Source organism: Anomalospiza imberbis, chromosome 8 (assembly GCF_031753505.1).
Source record: "Anomalospiza imberbis isolate Cuckoo-Finch-1a 21T00152 chromosome 8, ASM3175350v1, whole genome shotgun sequence".
Taxonomy (NCBI): Eukaryota; Metazoa; Chordata; class Aves; order Passeriformes; family Viduidae; genus Anomalospiza; species Anomalospiza imberbis.
Genome location: NC_089688.1, coordinates 14,401,353 through 14,417,203, shown reverse-complemented (window position 1 = coordinate 14,417,203; position 15,851 = coordinate 14,401,353). Strand labels below are relative to the sequence as shown.

Genomic DNA, 15,851 nt, shown 5'->3' with positions numbered 1-15,851 from the left:
GAATATTTCTCTCATTTGTTGTATTTTCCTCTCTGTATAAATCTGTGCTGTAAGGGCTGCTCCTCCTCCAGTATTCACCACCCCTAGAACATTCTAGATTCGTTGAAATAGGAGTACAAGGAGCTGGGAACAGTTCTTTACTGAACAGCAGGAGTGTGATATCAGAAGCTTGTTCAACCATTTATAGCAGTCTTTAATTTTTATAAGGTTTTATACTTGTGTAAAATACCTTGGGAAGTTGCCATCATTTTTTAATCCCATTTAATGGAGGGAAATACGGTGGACAAAATGTCACAGCTGTATAGTACTCCCTTCTGATAACACCAGAGCTCTGAGATGCAGAGCTACTTGCCAGCTGAGAGCAAGGGAATTTTTTTTGGTGATATCAATTAAATATGTGTGTGCATGTAACTTGTAATGGCTGATATTTGCTACAAAATTTATCTTCACCAGCAAAGAGAGAGGGGATATTACTTTGAATCATTCTGGCTTTTCTTTGAAGTGAAGATAACTGTTATAAAAGAAAGCAGCACTCTCTTAGTTTTCATCTGTACAAGACTGGTGGCTAATTGCCTCTGAGCAATCCTGTTGTTACTGAGATCATGGCAGGTGAGATAGGAAGCTTTGAAATAAAAATACTTACTTAGTGTCATCAGCACTTTGACTGACAGCCCATTTTGCCCATCTTTACTACTCCTGGTTTATAAACAGCATACAGGAGTATAATAGCTGAGCTGCAGAGAGGGCATCAATCTTTGCTTGCTAGGGGATAACCTGTCAACATGTCCATGACTTACCACCCCTGTGTTCTGATGGCATTCAGAACTCTGGCAGATAAACATCCCACATAAACCCAGGCTATTAGATGACCACGTTATCTCTGTAACTGACCTTCTACAAACTAGAAAATGACCAGATTATATGTTCCCAGTTGATTTTTTCTCAGTCTCAGCTAGAGGCACATCATTATTCTGATCAATAGTGTAGCCAGTTGCTAGTAATTTCAACATTAGTATTGGCTCATTTTCAAAATTTGCCACAGTTTGAATTGCAGCTACTTAAACAAAGCCATAAAAATAGATATCACTCAGAAAAAAACATGGGATATTTCTGTTTTCTTTTTAATTCCCTACTTCTTTGTTTACCATTTCCATTCAAAATTATTTCTTTGGAAACAATACCCGCTTCTGTGCTGATATTATACATAAACCTGTTTGCTTGTGTTGTCCAAGTATAACTGTGATTATACTCTTTTCATTGTTTTAATTGCTACCCTTGGTCTCTAACTGTTCCTCCTAATTTCATTACATATGTATTCTTATAATACAGTAATGTAAATACAGTAATTCACATTTTCACCTGTTCCATTTATAGGCAATCTAGAAAAAGACATAGTAGAATAAAAGTAAGGCAAAACATAGTATACTTGCTGTCATTTCTTAAATAACATGTAGAAGCAAAAGATCCACTTAAAAGGATCAGTGTATGGAATTAAAAAACCCTCAGAAGTTTCTAATTAGACTGAAGCAGGACCTGATTCCTTTAGCCTCTGTGTCTCTCTTCCTGTCAGTGACACTGTCAGTGTTAAGGGAGCCTCAGTACACAGCAAGAGGATTAATATTTTGCAAAATTGGCTTTTAAAAGGCCTAATTTACCTCACCATAAATTCAGTGACATTCTGGACAGGTTTTGTGAAAAATAAACGTCAAATAGGTTGTGTACACTTTAGGAAACAAACCTACTCTGTTAAAAATAGATTTTCAAAACCAATTACAAAGTTCCAATTTTGTGCTGTAATAGCTATGGGACAATTACAAATTGACTTAACGCCTCAAAGCAAGTCATCACCGTTTAAAATACTTTGTCATGCCTACTATGCCTACCCTCATAACATTTCATTTTATGTTAATGTGTCATGTGTTAGAAAATCATGTAATGATAAAGAAAATGTTCATGTGGAAGGTTAGAAATTACTTTAATGAGTTACTATTACCTTGCTTGCAGACTGTTGGCAATATTTTTGTGTTATTTTAATGTATTCTGAATAGAGACAGAGGCACTCGTCAGATTGGATCATCAAGAACATTCCCCTGGGAATCAGGGCAGGATATAGTCCTCTAAGAAATGATGTGTCAGATTAAGCTGATGCTATATTTGCAGGAGATAAAACACCACACAATGAAATACAAACATACACTGAAATATATTGTCTGTTGGACATCTAACATGCCTCGGTGGGTGCGAAGGACATGGACACAGTGACCATAAGGACACTTCTCAGGCCGTGATGGTCACAAGCTGGGTCCTCTCTGACTTACAGCTCCTCTGTTATATAACAGCATGGTAAAGTCTCTCAGAATTTTTTCACTTCCCCCACACTGCAATGGGCTCATACTTGAAGTGGGAAGATGGCAAGATTGCAGTAAAAAAGGAATTAGAAGAAAAAAACGTGGTCCCAGTTAAAAGCAGTGGTAGTAGCAGTGCTTGTAGGTTGATTTGGCACTGATCTCTGACCCAGTAGAATGGGACATTGCTGTTATTGGTGATCAGTAATTTTTTGCTATCAATCCAGAACTGTAACAGATATTTAAAGAGGCAAAAGATAGTAAGTGTCACTGTATTAAAATAGGAGCATTATGACTATAATGCTAGGGTCGCCTCTTTCAGCCCCCAAAAATCAGGAAATTCATAGGCTGCCCAGCTCCCATATTCCCACTGCACTGGGTGTTGCTTTTTGATTCTCTTTACGTGCTGCTGGCTTGGCTGTGTGGAAGCACACCTGCAAATAAAACTCTCCTGAGATTCATGCATATGAATCTTGGCCATGAAGTTACATTCGTGCAACCTTTTTTGCACTTGAATATATGTTAAAAACTGGGTAGAGGATAGGATATATTATTCCATTTTATTATCCTTAGAACTTCATTGTATCTATAGTAAATTATTGCAGTTCTCTTCCTTTTATTCCAAGCAGTAGATGTAATAATCAGCACCATTTAGTGTCGATACAACAGATCTGGTTTGAGGCTCAGACACTTTCCACAGGTACTAATAAAAGAAAGCTTATTTCACTCTTCTGTCTCAAAAATTACTAAGAATTTTAGATTTTGAAGAACACTTCTAGGAAATGCTTTTAGGAAAAACAAAGATAAATATCAGCCTGGAAAGTATTTTTTTCAAATAGAGAAGATACTTAGCAATGAAAATACCTGTTTCTGGTTTGGCACATGCAGTGCTTTGGATACTCCTTGTAAGCTTGGAGAGTTTTTTTTAATCAAATGTTTTCCCTGGAGGCTGCTGGAGACAAGCCTAAGGCAACCTGATTCTGATCCTAAAGGAAATTCCCCAAAGCTCATCATGTGGACTTAAAAATGAAAAATAGGACCAAACCATGAGAAGTTATAACTTTGTTAACATTTTCCTCTGTCACATTATTCTTGGAGCATATTATAGACTGAAATGGTTCTTTTCTTGGACAGTAAGATGCACTGGGGAATTTAATAGAAGTGATATGCAACAGGTTGTAAATAGAGCCCACTGAGGTTGATTAATGTGGAAGGATGTCACAGTATAAAATACTTCTTATATTTATAACACAATATAACAAAGCTCCAGCTTTGAGCTATTCCCTCTCGGAAGGTGGACTGTATGCAGTCACAGGGCAGTGATAGAAAATCTCACATCAATCTAAGTAGGCTTCACCTCAGGGTCTGTTTTCTCAATCCATGGCACAGCCTTCAGGAGCAAGCCACCACAGAGCTGCATACAGCACTCCTACTTGAATGAAAGCATCAGAGAAACGAGACTGCTGATTTTCCTTAGCGGGGGTCTCTGGTGGGCCTGAGCACATACAGGCCCTGGGAACTATGGTGGCACCTTGTTCTCTGAGCTGCAGTGAGCTGGCCCAGTAGAGCCAAAGAAGGCAATCATGTGCAATGCAATGAAATTATTCAGCCTTGAGTAACTGATTCCTAATGGAATAATAGGGATGTAATGAACTTTTATTTCTTTTTTTTTTTTGTTGTCACATTTCTGCAGAAATCTTTCATTAACATTTTCCACATGTAATGCTTTAAAGCTTTAGAGACTGTGTTCTTTTTTTGTTTTGTGTATTCAACACCTCCTCTCCATTCCAGGAAAAGGCTGCTAAACTGAAAACACTCCTTTCACTTATTCATAGTTGTCTAGTAAATGCAGAGTTGTATTATTTGCATGTGTCCATAAATGACTGTATAACCTCAGACTGAGAAATATGTACACTCATCTGAGTGATCCTTACAGAAATTCAATGCATTGAAAATGTTTCCATAAATAAGGAGAAAACAAGAGGGATAGGCATAGCAATACCAATATCACTACATTTCTTAAAACGTGCTTGGTTTAGTATTCATGCTGCCGATTATAAAGTAAGAAGTTTCTTGTACAAAGGCAGTGAAATGCTTTTAGCACGTGACCATTTTATAAATAAAGTAAATATAGACTTCTGAAACATCATGATCTCATGGTTTTGTCATTCTCTGGAAGTAAAAATATTGACATTTACCAAGCTGTTTGTTCCAGCTTTCTGGTCTCCTGCAGTTTATTTATATAACAACCTTATCGATGAGCCTCTTACTCAGCTCTCTAGGTTTAACTGAGTTGAGTCGATTTGCTACCACAGCTTCAAGTCGCTGTTACAGAACAAGCAAGACATCCTAATAAAGCTGTAAACGTGTTTACTCAAACATGGTATTGATTTTACTTGGAGAGGGAGAAGCTAGTGCTTAGCATGGTGTCAGGGAGGATGAATTTAACTGCAGTTTTTCATTGTCATCTGTCATGGTTGTGAAACACTAAGTGAAGCCACAAGAGGATAATTAGAATTGCCAGAAATTTAGCCCCTAAAATCAGTTAGCCACTTGAGATTTTTGCAGTTTAATTAGTTTTTATTAAAACTTTCCTCCAGTGGTATAGTCAGGAAGGATTTTCTAATGTTCTTTCCAATGAGAGATTTCAAGGTTGCCACTTGTTAGATATACTTCTTAAATGACCATTTTTACGGAAGGGTTGGTAGTCTTTTTTCTCTCAATTGTAATTAGCCTGGCACTACAGTTCTGTATAAGCACAGAGACATTTCATTTTAAAGGAGAGAAAAAGACAAGTGTTTCTATACATTTGTAGTTCATAACATATATAAGCATGTATGGCATCATTTTTACAGAAAATTTTGAGAGAAAGTGCTAAAGTGCTTAAAGGTTGAAAGAAATATAAAGTGTTTGAAGATGCTTACATTTAATTTGTCTTATATACTGTAAGTCTGATGTGTCAGACCACAGTGCCAAAAGACATGAAAACAGAAGCCAAATCCCACCCTCAGTCAAAAACGTTTCCTTTTAGAATAGCCAACATTTGGTTTGATAGCAATGGGCAGGGCCTCTGGCTTACCACAGTTCTTGGCTGTAATATCCACCATCTGCCACTAAATTAAAAAAGGAGAAACCTCAGCATGTTGATGTACGGTCATTCAGTGACTATATTGTAGAATCGACTGATGCCAACATCTTTTACAAAATCTAGGGTGGCTGGTTGGCTCTTGGCAGCAGCATTGCCAACCACCTGATTACTACTGACCAGGCTCATGCTACAGCATTACCCTGCTCCAACAGTGCTAAAAGACCTCAAAAAAAGCCCCAATCATATCAGCTACAAGGCATTGACTGGGTAATGTTTCTTGAGAACTGCATCTTCCCACAGTCCTGGCCTGGAAATGTAGTGGGATCACATAAAAATAGATAAGTGTCCCAGCAACTGTGATAAATTCTGTATATGAACAAGAGTGTGAAAAGGTGATTGCAACTGTCCCCATGGTGGAATAACACCATTTTTAAAAGTGCAGTTCACAAATTAAATACAAAAAAGAGGAGTCAGCTAAGCTGCTCAGGATCCTTTTTGTGGCTTAGACAATTTTGATGGTGAATGGCCTGGCTAGCATAGGTTGTATACTTCAGGGTTCATCTGGAAGCAGAATTGTTTGGGAACATCACATAGCAAAAATGTTTTGAGGGACTCTGACTCAGGGTCAGCCTGTAGTTGTTTATAATTGATGCATTTGATAATTGGATTTTTTCAGCTTTTTTCTCTTGCATTAAAAAAAAAAATTAATTTTGCTGTGGGCATTTTATAAAGGTTGGAAGTGTGAGAGAAACTGCAGAAAGACAAGTAGTGGGGGAGCTGGGTGTCGGAGGCTATAAATGGATTTTCAGCCAGCATTAGTAATTAACAGTCATTAAAATTAATTGTCAAGTGTACAATTTGAAATGAAACATTTGGCTTCAATATGAGCTGTTTTTAAGTGTTGTTAAACCATTACTGGAGCAGACCAGAACTGTTTTAAATCTCCACTATTGAACTCCCACATTCCTGCCCAACTGCACTAGTTCTAAGTGTTCATTCAGAATTACCACTAATAATCTGGAAATAAAACTTCCAAAGAAATCACTGATTTCAGTGGAATTGCCTCTGAAATATGTTTTGCTAGAAAATCAGCTTGGCTCTCCTTTAATGATTTTTAAGTTCTACTCAACTCTAAGGAGTAACAAAGTGAATACAACACTTTTTATGTCAGTCAGTGGACTGTCTTGATGTGCCTTTTCAAACTTACACTGACATCCTCAAAGAGATATGAGCTGGTCTCAGTGAGAGCCTCAGTTTGGGTCTGGCACCACTTCTGGCACTTGGCTTACAGGACTTTCCATTTGGTGGACAGCACAAAAAGGAACAAAGCAACTTCACTTTTCCATCCCTCATTCTGTTTGCAGATTATAACAATTACAAATGTTGTCTTTGAGAATATGTAGTAAGGAAGCTGGAGGTAATAGAGATTAACTCTCAATTATTTCAGACACACTTTTCAGAGCAAAGTGATTCCAGAGTCACTTTTTTTAAATAAAGGGCCAAAAATCGCTATTGGTGCGTTATAATCACTTCTATCATCGGAGAATGCAAATACATTTTGAACCACTCCAAGATTTAAAGCAACCTTTGAAGCAAAGTTGTCTTTTTTCTAGGAAGATAAGTGGGATGAATTGGACCCAGTTCCAAAGAAGTTCTCACCATTAGTGGGTGCAAGGTGGTTACTTGGCTGTCCGTGCCTGTGAGGGGCAAAAGGCATCCCAGTCTACTCTGAAAGCTTACCAAGATGGCTCATTACATCACGGTGGCTTGCTAGACATCCTGTAACTGCATTTTCCCTTCCTCCACAAACGGTTGGCATGTTGGATAATGGGGCAGATGGGAAAGCCTCGGGCTAGTGTGACGAGAGTGGTGCACAATGCTTGCAGCACCATCCACAGCTCCAGCAGCGCAGAAATGCTACTGCACAACAGCTGCAGTTAGAGCATGGTAAACAGTATTGCCTGAAGTTGTTTTGGTAAAATACTTGAAGTAAGGCTCTCTGGTGTAGCCAAAGTTTACTGCTGCTTTCTGCGCTCCATTCCAGTGATAGCCAGAGACCAGTTCAGACCACAGAGAAATGAAGTAGATGCTGAGCTATGTTAGTATATGGTGGGATGATCTAGGTCTAGGATCCCAGGCCTGTGATACAGGATCAGAGTTCAATCCTGCCTTTGTGGTCTCTGAAGTTGTAGGAGGAGTGTGAAGTAAGTCTGAAGCCATGTTCACTTATCTTCTTGCATTTCCAATCATGGCACCTTAAGAGATTACAGCCTTCAACTGCTTCTCATCTTCCCTTCACCGCCCTGCTCGCCGGTCGGGCTGTTTGAGTGCTCACTAACCCACTTGAGTTTCAATCAGCTGCGTTAGCAAAGATCCCCTGCTCAACAGCTACTGTTTAAACTGATCTGGCTCATTTTGACAGGGTATCAGGTTATACCAGCAGCAAAGCAGCATGGTGAAAAACAGATGGGGGAGTAACTTCTTCAGCTGGAAGTCAGATCTGAATCGATGCCTTGAGAGTATGACTCATGGGGTTTGCATCACTGTGCCTTATACACTGGGGGAGGCAAACTCTGAATTTTATTCTGACCATGTTGCTTTTTACTGCATTAACTAAAAAGAACATTCTGCAGCTAAGGCAGCCAACCTGATAGAGCTCTTTGCTTCTCTGCTCAAACAGCCCTGCTTTCTGGTGTTCCCTCGGGGTCTGCTTTGCCAACTGCCTAGTCTTACTATGTGATGTAGTTCTGTTTGTGAAGTGTGTGTTTGTATTGTCATTCGATGCGATATTGTGTCAGATACTGCTATTTCCATTTCATCTATGAAACACATACCTTTTAAGAGAAACTCGGCAGACAAGAGAATGGTTTGAGGGCAAACTCCCCACTGCAGTTTCTACATATGTCATATATGACAGCTGTACTTAATGTCATTTCTGCAACACTCTTAAATCACAGAGGTCTCTCATTTCTATCCCCAATTAGAACAAGATGTTTCTTCACCTGACTCTGCTTTCACTTAGATCAGAATAAATATGAAGTAGCTTCACTTAAGACAAAAGACTCATACTAACTTGAAACTACAATGAGCCTGGGAGGTGATGACAGTGTCAGTCTAGTTGGTATTGAAAAGTAATTCATGTTTTATGGTCCTTTGCTCTGTGGATTTTCTCATCTCCATGTATGTTTGATGCCTTGATCATAAATGTAGAGGATAGTTATTCTTTCTTGTATAAACCTCTCTCTGAATTCATGCTCTGCACAAAACCTAGCCCCATGTTTGCCTTTGGAGACCTGCCCAGTGCATCTTCATACTTACTGAGTCAGAAATGGACTGTCTTAACAGCCTCATTCTACATATGGTTACAACTTGCTCTCAAGTTTTAACCACCCAGAAGCACACTGGCAAGCTCCTGCCTCCCAGGCAGTTTAAATTTAATGATTGACACCCTCCACATATCCAAGAAAGTTGCTCCTAAGAATGCATGTTAATTTAATGGAGAGCAGACCATTTTCATCTTGTTATTCAGAAACGATCTGATTTCTGCCAGGCATGCTGTTTGAATTTCTCAACTGTTACCCAACTATTGCAGCTGGACCATCCTGCCACAGTTGTGTTGTCTGTCATCCCTGACTGCGATCAGTGATAGCACTCACAGCACAATTTCTTCCTGTTTCAGATTCTTATCTTTGTATACTGATAACTCCTGTCTTCTTCGCTTGTGCTGATGGACTTACCTTTTGTTGGTGAAGGAGTCATTTTTTCCCAGTTAGTGTCAGTCAATATCTGGGAAATTCCTGCCAATATGTAGTTCTCTAGAAAAGTATTGATGTCAGAAACATATGAGTTTTCTCATTTTTTAACTAATCTGCTTACTCTCTATGGCCTCCCTATTGCAATGAAAAGTGTTTGATTTATAGATTTTGTGGTTTCAAACTCTTCTCCAATTTGGTGCAGTTTAGAGAAAATTGTATTTCAATTAGGCTTCTTTTCACTATCAGTCATGACCAAGAAGCCAAGATAGATATTGGTAATTGATGAAAACTTTTGCTGGTCTTTTGCTCACCAGTATTATCCTTCATTAATGTAACCTTATTTTTCTTGTTTTACATGATATTTAATCTCCAAAGAGCAGACACCATTGCATAGGATGAAATATTTTTATTATCTTCTAAAATTATGCTGTAGTGTATCACAAAAGGAAATATTTAGAAACAGAGCACAGGTTAAATGAAAGCATCACAATACAATGTGGAACTTTTTCCCAATAGAAACCCAGATGAATAGAGAAAGTGAATATGAAAGCAAGCTGGCAAAACATATCAGCTTAGAATCAAAATTTGTAATATGTCAGATGTTGGTACTTATGAGTTTTACACAGTACTTAGCAGAGACATGGTTTCAAGACTACATTTGTACTGTCAAGGCACAAAGCCTGAGCATGACAGAAACTTGAAATGGTGGATGAAATCTTTAAAAAGAACATCTTTCAGCTTGCTAGAATTCTGATTTTCTTGGGCAAGTCTCACTTTCCTTCTGTGATTGGATGAGGAAGAGAGAGATACATCTGAAACATATTAAAAACAGGATAAAAGTGAATAAAATATTACCTCTAGAATGACAGAGTGAAGTTTTAAATTATAAGATACTAAGTTTACTTCTCACATCTTGAAAACCTCTTCCAAATTTAAAATACATATTTCACCTCTGCCATAAGTTCTGTCATGCTTTTGATCACAATAACTTCAGCCAAGACAAAATGCTTCAGAAATGAGGGACTCAATCCATAAAATTTCTGATGCTGCTTGTACTAAACTTCTCCAAGTACCTTTTTATGACTGCCTACCTCTGTTCATTTAGGAGGTGCTCAGGTTTTCAAAGCACTCAGCTCCTGGTGATTCCAAGCTGTGCATGCCAGGCTGTGGCAGCTGAAGCCGTGAACCGTGTGCCCCGATTCTGAGGCACCTGGTTCTCTGCACAGTTTGATGTTCAGGGAGGTATCTGCACATGCTCAGGATACTGTTGCTGAAATTTTAGATTAAATGTCCCATTATCAAAGGCAAGAGATGCCATCTAACTTTCCTCATCAGGTAAAAAATTTTCACCTTCTTTGCACTGTGAGCACCTGTAACTCTGAATAGAATATTTCTCTATTACGTGTCATTCTCTTTTTTGGAGAAAAGCTTGCACACAGTTGTGTTGAGGCTGTAGCTGTAACCAGTAAGAGCGGAAGGAACTCTCTTCAGCTGGCAAATCTTCTTCTTTGTTTTTAAAATGTTCTTTGAGGAATCAGGGGTTATCTCTATAAAGAAGAGAGCAGGAATTCTGTTAAAATAATTTTGAGAATATTAATAATGATCAGTCTTGATAATCTTTAATTTACTGGAAGCTACCAAATGGAGACTTTACAAAGAAATAGCAGCAGCACCACTCCAGCCCTGCGGTTCACTCAAGAGCGATTCTCAATTTAAACTGGCCAGGCTGCAGGGGTGCATAGAGGCAGGCCAGTAGTTCAATGCTTTGCACTGTAACAAACTGATACATGCAAAAAAACTAATCTGACCATTTTCTTCCTTCTCTTTCTCTCCCACTATGTCCCATAGGCTTTCTGTCCCAGCTCGTCTATGACCGGCCGGTGACTGAGTGCATCCGGGCTGGACATTACGCAGCCAGCGTAATTATCAAGCGTTCAGGTTGCACCTTCCCAGAGAAGCCTGACTTCCACTGATAGTGGTGAATTGGAGGGATCAAGAGTAACTTCTGTGTTGCCATGGGATTGCTGCCTAAATTTTTCCTCCTTCCCTTTCCTTACCTTTCCAGTACCTGCATCAACGCTTCTGTACTTCTGTTCATTGTATTCTAAACAAAAGATATATTTCTATGGTGTTTTCCATTTCATACATCTACCACATCTCAGTAGTCTTAACTTTTGGGAACAGTGCTAAGTGAAGCTTATTATCTCATCCATCCAAAAAGTGTTCTATTTGCACAGTTTCCAAGGAAGTCCCATTTAAATGACCCTGCTGATTAACACCATTAAAATACTTCTGTTGAATTGTCTAGTTTGTATCCAGCTGTGGCCAAATCCTGTTCAACTTACGTGAAATCAACAGACCTGAGTTTATTCATAACTTACCCTTATAAACAGGGAGTTATTCTATCTATCTAGTAAGTTAGGCCTGTAGGCCTGTGTAAAGAGTGGTGTAAATGTCCCAAGAATTTCCATACCTATTGGAGTGTACAAGATCTGGCCATCAGATAGTCCAGCTTCCATGAAAGTACATCACTGTTTTGTCAGTCATTTAAAGACCTGATGCACAGTTGTGATATCTTACATTCAGCCATCTTGCACTGATGGCAGTAGCTTTGGGTCTGGCCACTTTTATCTCTCAGTACATCTCTAGGTCTATAGGTACAGTCACTTTTATCTGTCAGGTGAGCTAGCAGATAGGTACTTTCAGTGATTTCAGGGCAGATGCATGAGTTGGTGATGAAAATAAACATACAGATAGGTCCTATCTCCTCCATGTGTGTTTTCTAGAGGATGCATTAAGGTACACATAGTGAAAATGAGGTACAGAAATATTTATGCAGGATATATTGACAGGATATGCCAAATGGAATCTCTGAAACGCACATTTTTAAACTTTTAATTTACTTTGGGTAATTAAGCAATATGGTGGATTTTGTTTGTATTTACAGTATTCAAAAAGGTGATCTGACACTGCATTCATTACTTTGCTATGTAATTTGATACTGATAAATAAAAAATTGTCATACAGTAACTCCTGGTTTTGTTTTGGTATGTGCCTGTCTTTTTTCTGTGTATCCTACTGAAATAGGAACATGACATGGGTGCTTAACCTACAGTGCATGCTAAATATGAATGTTTTGTACGTGACTTTCAGTGTCCAGGTGGGTGTTGAAGGGTCATCTCAGCAGTAAGGAAGAGAAGGAACGTGAACTTGGTGGTTGTACTACAGAAGAGATGAAAAATTAAAGGCTAGGGTTCACCAAAGAATGTTAAGTCAGTGCAGCGTTCTCACTTTACTGCCCAGGATGGAACAAAGGACACACAGAGGTTGAATGCTGTTACTGAAGTTTATCTATTGCAAAGAGCGAGGGGAGGAATCAAGGCTGAGATCCCAATTCCCTTGTTGGTCACTGTCCAGTCTGACACATTGGACAACAGGCTCTGTCATCTTGGAGATCACCTGGTGTGGGATTCCTGCAAGTGCATCAACCAGCGACTCTGCAAATGCTCCCGGGTCTGTGGAACCGCAGCGCCGCAAGCACGGGCACAGCTTGGTGAGTCCCTCCCTTCTGCAGGGCCTCTGGCTCCCACTGGCTGCCTGAGAAAAGCTCCATGTACAGGCCTTGTCTCCCTGCCAACAGGTACAGCTTTGTGCAAGTAAGACCGCTCTGGTTTCATCATAGGGCCGCTCTCAGAAGAGCTTTAGGCTGTACATTTCTCATGTTCTAGCATAGGTGAGAGGAAGAGAAATTAATATATTGGAGTGAAAATAAAATGGCAAACAAAACTAAGAGTCTGCAATGTGCATGGTCTTCAGGCTTTATGGGTTGATCAGAAGAATGATTTTTTTTTTTACATCACAAAGTTAATTTCTAATTTCTTAACTTGATATATCCATGTGATATCTTTTAATCAAGAAAACCTGACAGGCTGAAGATGGATCTGTTGCAGTGCCTGCTTTTAATATATGGTCATATATGCCACACCACTCTTACTGCATGAATTTGCCTGTCAGTAAGGAAAACCCCAATGGTGTGGTGGTTAAATTTGCTATTCCTCTTGCTCTACACCCATGACACTTTCCATTCCTTTTGAAATAACTTTACCAATGTCCTGGCCTAATAATTATGGCTGATTTTAAATGAATATAAATATTGTTTATATTTATAAACAAGAAATATTCCATACTCCTTCCTTCCTTCCTTCCTACCTTCCTGCCTGCCTGCCTTCCCACCTGCCTTCCCTCCCACCTTCCTCTATTCCTTGTTTTCAGTTCAGGATGTAAGAGAGTCAAGTCAGAGGTTCTGTTCTGAGCTTTTCCACTGATCTGTTCAATGAGTTTGGGCTCCTGACATTTGGCTTTGAGTGTCAGCTACAAAGCATAATTTGAAGCCAGTGGGAGCAGCTGAGGAATAAACTACTACCCAATTCATAGAAGGGCATCAGAGTCTGACCTGCTCTATTTAGCCATTCATTATTTCTCTAATATCTGTCAATGGATGTTTTTGGATGCTATAGAGGTACTTAGAAACATATTGCTAAAACATGCTAAATAATTTCAGGTTGTGCTGTCAGATTGCCTAATGATTTCATTCTGGAATTTTTGCAGGATCTGTATTCCTTTCCTGCTTCTTACTGCTGGAGGTGTTTATCTATATAATGGATAATGTTGTCACCCTTGATATTCTCTCTCACAAATAGTCTTCCTCTGTCTTCCAGCTTATTCCACACAGAGGTGTGTTAGAAAACTGGGCTTTCTGAAAAACATCATTGAAAGAGTTGTCTGCCAGTGATGTGTGCCACTTCTCAAATCCCAGATGGGATAACAGAAGTGACTCTGTCACTGAACTTGAGCCATTATTCAAACACAGCATTTTACCTGGGTTACTGTCAGGAAAACAAATATTGGAAATCCACTTCCCACTAGCCAACAGTCGAAGCATTCCTCACTTGTATAAAACTTTCCTTTTGCTAGAAATAGAACTGCATCTCCTGAGCCCAGCATTGAGCATTTTAGGCTTGTTTTAATACCAAGTGGGTATTAATGAGCAATGCTGCTCAGATTAACAGGCAAGGAAAGAGGCCCAATATTCCAAAAGCCACATGCTAAATAGCTGAACAGAATGGTGGGCTGGGAATCAGGAAATAAAGGCTGTGCTTCTGTTTCTGCAGGTGAACCGCTGTGTAACTTAAGGCAAATCACTTTCCTCTCTCAAACTCTTTCTATATCTAAAGATGATAAGTTTAATTAGATGGTAAACTTGAGAAGTGAATGTGGTAAGAATAATTCAAGTAGGGCAGTATCAGCCACATCTCTGCCTGTGCTCATTGCTGGTTTTTTGAATATTTGAATACTCTGTTTTGTGTGTGAACTAATGTAGGGCTATTTGTTTACCCTTGAAAAATAGTGTTAGCTGTTTACTACTTGTGTGAGGGTTAAGATAGGAGAGGCAAAGGAGGGGAAAGGGCAAGTAAAAAGCTTTACGTCTATGAAAGTGAAATAAAATATGCTACATGAAAATGACAATAGGAATGCACACCGTTTTAAGATGACAAGTCTGGGAACAATCTTTAATTTAAAGGGTCTTATCCACAGTTTTCATAAAGAAATGTTAATTAAAAGTGTGATGACATGTTTGGGATTTAAAGGAAATCATTCTGCAAAGGATTTATAGCAATCACAGCTCCAGAGCATTAGGATTACAGATCCTTGTGCTGTTCCTTTTCAGTGATCATGTGATTGGCCTGCTGTTAAATATAGCTCCCATTTAGCAAATAGAGACAGGCATGGGAAAGGTGGGGAGAGTTTCCCTGTAACCAGCAGGATTTCAGAGGTGTTGGAGATTATACAATTCATTAGTTTTTACATAAGATCAAAGGGAAAGAGGAAGTCTTAATTTGGGCACCAACTGCTACTGTCTGAAAAGTCTTGCAGATTAACTGAGAAATGAACATGTGCAGTGCTAACTGCTTGTGTTAGAGCATGAGACTATTGTTTTATATCTCACTAACTCATTGTTCTCTTCCCAGAGATAATTCTCACACTTGAGACCTTCAGAGATAGTTATGTCTATTGTGAATAGTTCAGCAACCAGCTGGCTCAGAGGTTATTGCCTAAGCATCTTTCCCTTGGTCTAATCCCCTGCAAGGTTTTTTTCTGGGCAGTGTTATTAATCTAAAATGACTGCTAACTGACTCCTGTGTCAAACATTATTCATTATGTGCTTTAAATGCTTCCTGCAGAGGCCAAAATAAATTTTGCTTTTTTAAAGCGGACCACAAGGAGTGCCTATGTAGGATATTTGCTAAAAGATTAGACTCAAAATGGCAGTTTAGATGAGGAGGGGAAAAAATTGTCCTCAAAACAAAGCTTCATAATTTACCAGGGACATACAAAATAGACAAACCTCAGTTACCAAAATCCACTTTTTATATAGAATTTTCTATAAGTTGCTCCTGTAAAAGAAAACATGCAGCCTTGCAGAGCAGGAGAAATACTTTTATGAAGACATGGAATAAGTGACCTTATTAGAAAATTAAGACCAAATAAGCAAAATTCTTAAAAAACAGTAATTCTTTTGTGTCTGGGGTTTTTTTCAGGTGTCGCTGGTGTTGGCATAAAGCATGAGGGGTTTTTTGTGTCAGTGACACTGACGAGCCTTGC

At 39.0% G+C, this 15,851-nt stretch overlaps 1 protein-coding gene across 4 annotated transcripts in view; it reads left to right on the top strand.

The window, feature by feature from the left end:
- Window positions 1-12,218, top strand: part of ADK (adenosine kinase) — a 270,500-nt gene extending 258,282 nt beyond the window's left edge. For all 4 annotated transcript variants that reach the window (XM_068198543.1, XM_068198542.1, XM_068198541.1 and 1 more), the window contains one exon: window positions 11,037-12,218. In XM_068198543.1, coding sequence (XP_068054644.1) covers window positions 11,037-11,161 — 125 coding nt within the window. In that variant the 3' untranslated portion in view covers window positions 11,162-12,218. The remainder of the gene's footprint in view (window positions 1-11,036) is intronic.
- The last annotated feature ends 3,633 nt before the right edge of the window (window positions 12,219-15,851 follow it).